The following is an 11,080-nucleotide window of genomic DNA, read 5'->3' on the forward strand; positions in this document are numbered from 1 at the left end:
TCTACAAAGGCCTCAGTTATTACTGTATTGCATGGCAGAACCTGTTACGTGACCAGAGGCCTGGTCACATAAAATCCAGGTGTCCGTGCCACAACCACTCATGAAAATGGAGCCCTGTGCTACTGGTGCTTTATGGGGTGAACTTGAACGCTGCAGAACCTGTGCATGGTTGTTCAGTCAAAGGAGTGGCTGCATCATACTGACTATGAATCCGTTCTTAGTCATGCTTTAGGCAAGGGCTATGGTATCAGAACACCTCTGTCGGAGGTCCTGTGGCATGAGCAGGTTCAGTAGCACTCAGCTAAGAAAACCTCATAGCTCATACAGTTCTCCACATGTCTCCTTCTGACATTTGTCTGATGAGAAATCTTTGCAGGTTGCATGTATTTCTTTGGTTTTGGATTTTGTTTTTTTTTTTGTCTCATACATTTCTAACCTTATCCTCACTTATTTTTGAAATAAGGTTAGTCTAATGAAATCTCTACAAAGCGTGGTACCTTGGGCTGTAAGGAACTTTCATTTATCCAGAGATGACCTGCTGTGAAGCATTCCAAATCCTTGCAGCAGTGCTTTTTGAGCAACTTTTTGCTGTTACAAGTAACAAGTATGAATTTTTGGTCACTTCTTTTGCATCAGCCAAGAAAAAGACCTTACCTGTTCTTCTGTTCTTTGGTCTGTTTTTTATCCTTTTTTCTCCCAAGCTACCTTGAGCTAAGACCAGCTAAAAGTTAGTCATTGTTGCCCACTGATATGAAACTGAGTCATACTTGGGTCTCTTGGATTTGATAATAACTTTGAATCCATTCAGATATTTTGCTAACAGTTTTGTTAAAGCAGTGAGAAAATAAACGTAAATGCAAATCCGTTGCATGATCCATACTCTCGTGTTCTGTTTTGTTCTTTACAGCAGATTGCAAGAATAATGCTTTGGCATCTGGAAGCATTCAGGTAAATGGTCATGGAGGGCAGCCTTCAAAGCCTCCAGTTAAAAGAGGCCCTGGACGGAAACCGAAGATTGAGGCTAATAACAGTACTTGTGAAGTGGTGCACAAGAAAAGAGGCAGAAAACCAAAAAAACTACAAATGGTTGAACAGCAAAAGGTTGCGGAGCAGAATGCAGTCCAGACCACAAAGGATGTACTCGAAGAAGCCTCTGCTTCTACTGCATGCAATTCGCTTTCTGAAAATAATATGAAGGAAGACTTGGTACAAAAAAAAGGCCGTGGGGGTAGAAAGCCAAAAAGAAAGATAAAGACGCGACCATCAGGCTCGGACCTTTTAGTTCCTGCAAATGTTAAAATGCAAACAAGAAGCAGAAGGAAAAAGATAGACGAGCCTATGGAAGAAGGGTCAGAGGAGCTTAAAGATTCTGAACCTCACATGAGAACTAGAAACCAGGGTAGGAGGACAGCCTTTTACAATGAAGATGACTCTGAGGAAGAGCAAAGGCAGCTATTGTTTGAAGACACCTCCTTAACTTTTGGAACTTCTAGCAGAGGCAGAGTCCGAAAGTTGACTGAAAAAGCAAAAGCTAATTTAATCGGTTGGTAACTTTTACCAAGTGTTTTACTTCAGAATGCTATGAAGCAGGTACAGTTAAGGAACAGCAGAACAGACTTCTGCTTCCCTGCTGCTATTATGGGTTAGAAGAATATGTTCTGATTTGGGAGAAAGATCTAGCAAAAAACAAACTGAAAGAACATTCTTTGAAAGAAATATATATTTTAAACTTTTGCTATTTATTGCCCTCCAAATAGGTTATGCATTTCAACAGTCATTTTGTTCATAGTTGAGAATAATTGAAGCAGTTTCTTACTGACTTACAGAGTTGAGAACTACTCCACTCGAGTAGTGTGTAGTACTCTACACAATTAAAAAAGGTGATGGAACCTTTAATGCCACAAACTGAAAACAGAAATCTATTTTTGACCAAGCAAGGTACACTCTGATTGTAAAGTTAGATTGCCTAGGAAGGCAGATTTTCACAAAAAGTGGCAGTAAATTCACTTACATCTCTCTTAAATACAAATACAAAAATACCAAACTTTGCTAATCTGAAAATGCTTGATTTCAGTAGTGATGGAACATTCAACTGCAAAAGAAGCCTAGCACAGGCTGCTGGTTTATCCATGTTCTGCCAAACATAGCAAAAATGTAATCACAAATATATATATATATATCCACATTGGAAAAAGTTTGACTAATGTCTAATTTTTCAGACCTTGATTCTTGTATCAATCACTAAATCTCTGTTTATTGTGCCAAAGACTGAGAATCAGTGCAGTGGAAAGCCTTTTTTTCTTTTTGAGTGTCAGTACAGCATACAACTTGCAGTGAAAAAGCTGTGTATTGTTTTAAATAGTAAGTTGTTAACATTGTTCTGAACTGTATCCTTTTTGGTACTTTTGGTAGAAAATAATGCACTGGTGGGGTCCTTTGACAGAGATGTTTTAGACAAAATGTATAATTGGTTAAAGGATTCAAGGAAATTACAGGACAGGTATGGAATTACGATGTTTACTTTCTGATCCAGATTGATTGTTGTTTCTACAACTTTAGACGTGCTTAAGAGGCTAAAATGAGCTACAAAGAAGAGTGTATGTGTATATGTTAATATATACATAAACACGTATAAAATATTTCCCAGGTATAAATTTTTTTCAGGATTTTTTAGATAGCACTAGAATTGAAAATAAATTTTAAAATGTCATACTTTATAGTTTAATTTTAAGGGGAAGATTGGTTATTTTCAATTATTAAGGTTAAAAAGGCCAAATCACTTTTTATGCAATCATGTTTTATACAGTGGTCTCATTGCACATTGCGTTTTTCTGCACTTTTTATGGTATATCACGCTGACATAAGTCAATATTCACCCTAAAGAAAAATTCCATTTAATGATTGTGCCTTGTATTCTATTATTTCTTGCATCCTTAGTAAAATTAAGTTGTCTATTGTAAATGATAACTATATGACTTAGGGGAATGTATTGTTATATGTACTGCTATGGAAAAGAAGAGCAGTTATTTATTTGTTTATGGTACATTTAGTTATTTTATACCTTTACAAACAAACTTTAATACCATTTTCTATCACTTCAAAACAAAAGTTGTCCAGTGTTAAGGAACAAATACGGAAGTCGTCCTATTTTCTGAAATCTGGTATGGTACAAAAATGTAACCAAATTTTTCTGACGGTGCATTATTTTGGAACTTTGGGTAGCGTGACAGATTTTTGTGTGACCCTAACTTAGCTGAAGAAATAAACCTGAAATGAAACCTCAATTCCGTACACCCTTACTTGATAATGATTCTTTTTATTAGTAGTATTTTTCTTTAACAAACACCTACAATATCCGGGAGGGCATACAGAAGTAAAACCTTAAATTTTCCACAGATTCCATGTACGTATTTGGGGCCTAATTCCTTACCCTTTATTTTTCTGTTACAAAAAAGCGTCAATGTTTGAGCAAAGAACACTGATATCTGGCACAAAGAGGAATGGAAACGTGCTATTGCGGATGGCAAACTGCTGTCTACCGTACTTAGTTCAATGTAATTTCATTGGTCATTTTGTTACCAAAAAAAAAGACTAAAATATTCTTCCAGCTCCTCTTTGAATTGTTTTGATTATGAATTTGGGGAACAGGGATCACTTCGCATTTCATTTGTTGTTCTATATCTATTTTTTAAGAAATATGTCATTATTATTCAATTAAAATGGAATCACTGACCATGTGTTAAGATAAACTGTGGCTGTTCAGTCACAGTACAGCTTCATAATTCAAAGCTAACCACTTCCACCTGTTGATTTTGTCACTTCTCACTGATGAAGGCAATCATTTGAAAACGTGTAATTTCCTGATGTTATCTGCATTGTAATATACAAAATAGATTATATCTAAAATTCAACTTCTGTATTTACTCCATTTGTAATAATGTTTTATATGGCATGTTTATGTATATATTTATATATCAGAAATACCCTGTATGTAAGTTTTGGAGACTTAAATAACATGCGTTCCCTTTAACACTAGGTAGAAAATTATCCATCTTCGTTTTATAAGAATATAGAAGGCCTTACCTACAGAACAGGGCTACTCTTCCCACCCAGTAACATCGGTGACTTAGGCGCTATTTTTAAATTCATATTAGATACATTAATGTTTTTCAAAAACTTTTAAAGTAAATTATGCATCATTTAGATAACCTTTGACTCAAAAATTATTAGAAGTTAATATCAGATTTATTTAAAAGGATTATTTTTATAATTTAGTTTCAGTACTATTTGAGACTTTAGTCACCATCAGACTGCATTTGGTTGGGAAAAATTGTGTTATTTGAGATTGTGACATACTGTATCGAGACAGAAAGGGAGCTTTTGATGGCCACGTTTTTAAATGCGAGCAATAAACTGTTGGTCAGTGTTCTGATTATGAAGAACTTGCAGCCATGTACGTGTTCTATAATGCCATACCCAAGTACAACTCACTCAGAAAACAAGAGTATCAGATTCCCATGTGCTCGTTTCACGTCAGGATTTTAAATATTACGTAGGTTCATAGTCATCTGTGGTTAAATGATCTTACGGACCTGGCAGCGATTAACACACTTACATTCGTTACATTCATTTATATTTACATGAATATGAAGATACTGTTCTGATATTTCTGCTCTATGCTGGGGAACGTTCCAATTGACCACTGAGTGGTATCTTAATAGCAGTGTGTTCTCTGACTGCGGATGAGGAAGTAATTTCTGTTTCTGTGATACCAGTGTGCTTTAAATGTTTAACAGGAATCATTGTACTCGTGCCTACATATTTAACAACTCTTCTGCCACTTTGTTTCTGTTGTTAATGTGTTATCCAGGAACTGAACTTAAATCTTACCGCTATATTGATCGTTGATGTCAATATTGACTGGAGTTCATTGTTACTCAGCAGTGACAGTGGTACGACTCTACAGAAAAATGTCTTCCTCCAGTGGTTGGACTGCTGTGTGATATATTTGCCTTTGTTTCTTTGTACAGTGTCCAGTTTGTACATGTGATCAGTTTGTGGGTAGACTTGTAAGACTGAGTTGGTTGAGTTGAGTATTGCTATGACTTAATATTTGTAAAACTATTAATTGATAAAGGACCCTGATGCAGCACGTAGGATATATAATATCTATAAAAAAATAAATTGTAGTGTAGAGACAAATTACTCACTGTATTGCTGTACAAATATTTCTGAGTACCAATTCTGATTCTGTGCCAGAGGCTTTTGCCTTACCAAATAGAAAAAAAAAAAAAAAAAGACATACAGTAAAATAACAGTCTGTCCGTTTGGTAACTTTGGGCTTGTTAGAATTTCTGCACCATGTTGTTAAATCTTTTGCTCACTTTTTTTTGGACTGAGGACTAAAGGTACATGCTTTAGCATGTAATTTCAATCTAGGCACTCATTAAATGGTTGACCAGTTCTATAAAAGCAATAGACCTAACTGGAGACCTTTCCCCCTGTGCTTAAATGCTACATGGGAGGTTAGAGGATTTCAAGCTCGTTTTCATCGACATTTGCATTTAATTTGTAGCGTGCAAATCTTGCAGAGGTAATTTTAGCCTATTGCTGGTCAATCAAGATACAGAAGTACCATAGTAACTGCATTCTGTCCTGAGTCCTTATCTTACTCTAAGGTAGTGTCTTTTGTCCACCATAGTTACTCAAGGGTTTCTGTCTTATTTTTTTAAATACAGCTGTATGTTTAAAAAAAAAAATTAACGTGTCTCTGCAACAATGCTGTGAAGTAGGTGGTGGTGGAGGGCTTTCAGACCTCACCTAGAAACAGCAAAAGCTCATTTTCTGTTTACAGATTCCTGCATGTTTTTTGCCCCGAAGTTGTTGTACCAGGTTGGTTTCCGAGGGGACCTAGGCATTCAACTGCTAGAAGGGCTGTTCATTTTCCGCTGTAAATTATTGTACATAAATGCTTGTTCATATGCAGAATGAAGTGTATCCAATTTCACAGAATTAGCCAAAGCTGACAATGTGTTTCCAATAACAAATCTGGTAACAATGGTTTATGTGATTTCCTATTTTTGAGGCAGAAATACAGCTTGTACACTTGCTACTGTGCCTGGGGGAAATAGCAGGTAGCCTGTAAACTGGAGCTGACCACACGGTGCTGTGGCACTAGTGCTCATTTTTATGTGGGGATTTGCCCTGTTGTTTTACAATCTGCTAGAGAAGGAAACGCCCCAGGAAGGCTGGTTTAAAAGGCATCTTAAATTGCAGGTCAAGGAGATTAGTGCTATTCCTCCCTCCCTCCCCCCCCATTTAGCTTTTAGGGGTAAAGTAGCAAGACAAGTAGTCATTCGGTTCCTTTTTAATGCAGATAAATACATCAGGAAATTCACTTCAAATGCAAATTATACATTTTAGAGAGGCAAGGTAGTATTGTGCCATCAGTTACCCTGAAAGAAGAAAGAACGAGGTCGTAAAAATTAGGAAGAAATGGAAATACCCGGCGTGTACACGTGCCTGTATGATGTACATGTACTGTTCTGTGCTTACAACTGTGCGTGTTGGTTTGATGCATTGAGACCATACAGAAGTTACATTTTTGGACCATACTAAAACTGCAGAGCTGGCAGACAACTGGATGATCACAAGTGAATTAAATTCTGTCATAATGTTTAAATATGTATAGAATTGAACTCAACTTCAAGGAAATTACCGGGAAAGGTTAATTTTGAAACTGACACATTTTCAGATTAAAAAAATTACACTTATTTTGTACAGAATTATGTAAAACACATCTGTTGTATGTAATGAGTAACAGTTTTAAAAACTATAATTCCTTAGCTTTATTGAGGGGTTTGGTTGTTCTTTTTTTTTTTCCCTTCCAGAACTCTGGATTATCATGTTATAACCTGAAGTATCTCACCAGGATAACAGTGCCCTTTCTTTTTGTACATAAGGATTGGAAATTTCTTTACTGTTATGTGGACACTTTCTATGTTAGTTTTGATGCATAATACTTTGAATCCTTTTATACAAACTAGAATGTATGTGTAAGAATTACTGTCACTGCAATGTAGTAACTACAAACTTATTTTTAAATAAATAGAAAACATGTTTTTCTAAGTTGTCCAGCGGTGTTTGTTTCAATCTACTGACTTACTGTGTTCTGGGACAATTGCATGCGTGTCCTTCAAAACAGCCTGTTGCGATCGGAAAGATCAACACAATGGAAAAGGTGTTACAAAAGAGGTGGAAGGACCGGCATGATAGCAAGGTACTACAAGGGAAGGGAAGCAGATCACTCACCTGTATCAGAAGAGTCTGGGTTCACAGGGAAAAGCTTCCACCAAGGAGGGATCTCCAGAAAGGACCTTCCTCAGTGGCAGTCAGCCCTTAAATGAGGCCTAAGAGAGGTGGAGCCGGGCTCCACCCCTTCTGGTCGCACAGTGAATTGCCTTCACCTGTGCTCCCAGGGCTGACTGGGTCTTTCCTCCAGGTGCTCAATCAGTGGTTCGGGCCATGACTCAGTGGTTCCCATACGCAGCCTAAAATCACCTGACTTTGGTTCCTTATGGAATAGTGTTTCCTAATGCGTTACGTGGCTATAGACAGAATTACAACCACAGTGGTCTGCAGGAGAAATTGGGAACTTGATGTTTTGTCCCCTTTTTCACTTAAAACTGCAGATCTGGAGGCAACATAAAGGCAGTAGCACCTGACACTGAAGGTGCAATGTTGCCAGCTCTCTTAGGTCATTTTCACACATCAGCAGGGTAACCTCATTGTGCAGGAAGCCATCCCTGCCCGTGGGACAGCTGCCTGCATCGCAGCTACAGCCCATTTGTGCATGAACCTCTGCTTCTCAGCAGCTCTGGAAGAAGTTAAGAACTGCCAGGCAGAAAGAAACGCTTGATATTTCAAACACTGCACCATGTGGATTCTGTTGAATTTCACCTGTTACTTTACTTGCTTTATCAGATGATCTTTTCTCCTTATGCACTTGACCACTTCCTTGAGATTTCAGGTAGCAAAACCCTGCCCAGCCAAACAGATGCAGGTAGGGCTGCTGCTGAGCACTGGGGCCAGGGGGCAGTCATGGCAATCCATGCGCTTATCAGACTTGTCCATGATGCCTATGGCAAAATGAAGACTTGTTTGCACAGGTGAAAATTTTCTCTGGTTCCCTGAAGTACCCATGTGAGTTTTAGTCATTGATGTGTTTTGCGTTGAGAGAAAGAATTCCGGAATTCTTAAAATGCAACATACTTTTCCTCCTACATTTGTGTGGAGTACTGGTGCTTCTACTTTATACACATACTCAATATTACTGTGTTCAAGTAGTGGTGTTTTTTTCCAATTCCAAGCCACCCTGGGTCCAGGGTTTTGGTGTTAGGCCTGGATTTAGTTTTGTTACTGTTCCTGTCTCTCAGCAGCTTATGATTTTGTTTGGTTGCTTCTTTTAAGGAACCACACTTGGGACGATTTGATAGAAAGTTCATAGTCTTTCTTATGAAAAGGACATTGTTCAGTGTAATTGTGAACACCATCTTTAAAGCACAATCATATCCCAGTTCTGTCATCACATGTCTGACACGCTTTTTTGAAAGCTACTGCAGCTGTCCTACTTGGGGTAGGAAACAAGGCTTCCTACTGGATTAGCAGGTGACATAAATGGTGTCTGACAGCTAGAAGATGCTGTGAGTGCATCAGCACCAAGGGTTCATTGCCTTGTTAAAGCCGTTCAATCCTGTTGGATCATAATGCTCATTAAATGAAGGCAATCAAATACTGTCACTGAAGGTGGCCATTTTATTTTCTAAGTGAAAAGTTCTTGTACAAAACCCCTTGTTCTTTCGTGTTCTGGCAATCAATATGCACTTACAAAAGATCGGGTTTGTCATTTTTCCCAAAGACAAATAAGCAAAGCGTAATGGCTGTAAAAATTGATCGATGTTTCTATTTGAAGTATGTGTGGAAATAAAAGTTGTGTCAGACAACTAAATACAGCACGCAATGTAGAAGGTGGTTGGAATTCAAATAGTATATGATTGACTTTTTGTTTAAAATTAGCAGACAAAATAATTTGTATGAGTTTTACTACTGTGGACAGGAAACTCAAAGCCCAGAGTCCCCAGCTGTTTTTCTGTCTTGATGGCATCCTGTGTGCTAAATCTCTGCACAACAGGCTTTATTTACTCTGACAGAAGAGCAGTAACGATTAATGGGTCCTCTCATACTCTAGAATCTTTGTGTTGGCTGAAGGGAAGACAGGATAGAGAGTTGTGGAGTGCTGTTTCTAATCTTTCACGTTACCTTCTCTTGTTTTAGAAATGGGGAGATTTTACCTAAACTTCTGTCTGGCATATCTTTTCAGGTACATCAGTGATAAAACAGAGAAAGAAGAAACAAAAGCAGAGGCAGGTAATCGCTTCATCCAGCATCACATTTCTGCAGGGTCACGTTTGATTCCTGAAGGTACCAAGCTCAAGGTCAATAGTGGTTACTGTTCAAGGTGCCAAACGGTCTTATCTGCTAATGTGTGATTTGTTCCAGATCTCTGATTCTGTGTTTGAACAAGGATATTTGACTGTAACTTAAGATGCAAAGCTAGTGTAGAATGTGACTAAACCACTAGAATTACTTGATTTACATCCCACAGTACAGAAATCCAGTGGGATTATTTTTACCCCGTATTACGGATACTAATTTAAAATGTGAATTCTCTTTATTACTAAGGAGGTTGGGGCAAGCTGCCATGAACAGCTAAAAATGGGAATACAGCTGTCAAAACCTTCCTGTTCGCCAAGGTTTTATGTTAATGATATTTACAGAACAAAATTACTTAGGAGGAAAAAAAAAAAAAAAAAACTTCTTTAATCTGTGATCGTGTCAGCAACTTCCATAGCACTGCATGTTTGTACCCAAGCAGCACCTCAGCATGGAGGAGGTCTCTGTGCAGGAGCGCTCAATGCATGACAGCCATCCTTCTCTGGCAAAAGTACACGGGGAAGGATTAGGATTCCAGAACTTGAAATTTCTATTCAGCTTAATGGTTGTAAAGAATTTGAGGCTGTAAAATGTGCATTAATATTAAAGTCTCCTGATTACCAAAGCTATAAGGAAAATGAGAGGTTATATTATTTAGGAGAATGATTAGAAAATTCCTATAAGCTTTCTCTTAAGAAATTGTCTTATGGGTAGGATTTTCTTCTTACACGCTAATTTATCACACCAGGGTTCTGCTTTGGATGGAATTACATTCTATCAAGAAGCATTTGCTTTCTGAGCGTTTGGTCCGTGGCTCCTTTTATATCACCTTTTTTTTTTCCCTAATTTTTTCGGAACTCCTGTGAGGAATTTTGCTTCCTTAAAGAGATCTTAGCGCAGCAGTGTTGCAGCTGGTCCCACCCAAGCCCAGGACTGTTTCCAGGCACGCAATTAAGTGATGAGGAGCCAAATGTGCTACAGGGCACAATCTTTTTTTGTGATCGTTTCTTATGCCCCCTCAAACAAAGTGTCTGCTTTGGCAGAGACTGAGCCTTGTCTTTGCTTGTAGGGATGTTCCTGCCCCGCTTTTAACTTCTTCCATTGAGGAACAAAGACACAGTCTGAGAAGGCTCGTGCTGAAGCAGCTCTGTCTGCTAATGCCTTCCTCCCAGGGGGGGTGTGTGTGTGTGCATCTCCATTTTGGGGGAGAGGAACCTGTTAAAGTAACTACAAAATGGCTGGTACTGTTATGTGCTGTCATATGCAAATTTGTGGGGTTGAACTTGCATGAAATTCAGTTGCTCTGAACTGAAAGTTCTTCATGGAGATGGTGATAGTGAAAACCCTGGAGCTGAAAGACGATGTCTGGCATGTATCTCTGGGTGATCTTCTACTCATGCTGTACTGCACAGGCTGCTCCATGTTTTCAGGGAAAAAGAGAGCACTTAATATTTAATCACTGCTACCCTCTGAGGAGTTTATCTCAGTCACTGGGCACCTGCATCTCGTGTCAGTAGAAAAGCCTTCAGGCAGCAAGAAATGACTTCTTATTTGCTAACAGGACAAGGAAAGAACAAGTGTAGGGAGA

The 11,080-nt window shown here is 38.3% G+C and overlaps 1 protein-coding gene across 1 annotated transcript in view; it reads left to right on the plus strand.

Annotated features, from left to right (window-relative positions):
- PHIP (pleckstrin homology domain interacting protein) overlaps window positions 1–7,128 on the plus strand; it is a 94,814-nt gene extending 87,686 nt beyond the window's left edge. The window contains exon 35 of the mRNA XM_021390245.1: window positions 911–7,128. Within this exon, the coding sequence (XP_021245920.1) occupies window positions 911–1,551 (641 nt within the window). The 3' untranslated portion in view covers window positions 1,552–7,128. The remainder of the gene's footprint in view (window positions 1–910) is intronic.

The sequence above is a fragment of the Numida meleagris genome, chromosome 3, assembly GCF_002078875.1.
Source record: "Numida meleagris isolate 19003 breed g44 Domestic line chromosome 3, NumMel1.0, whole genome shotgun sequence".
Lineage (NCBI taxonomy): Eukaryota > Metazoa > Chordata > Aves > Galliformes > Numididae > Numida > Numida meleagris.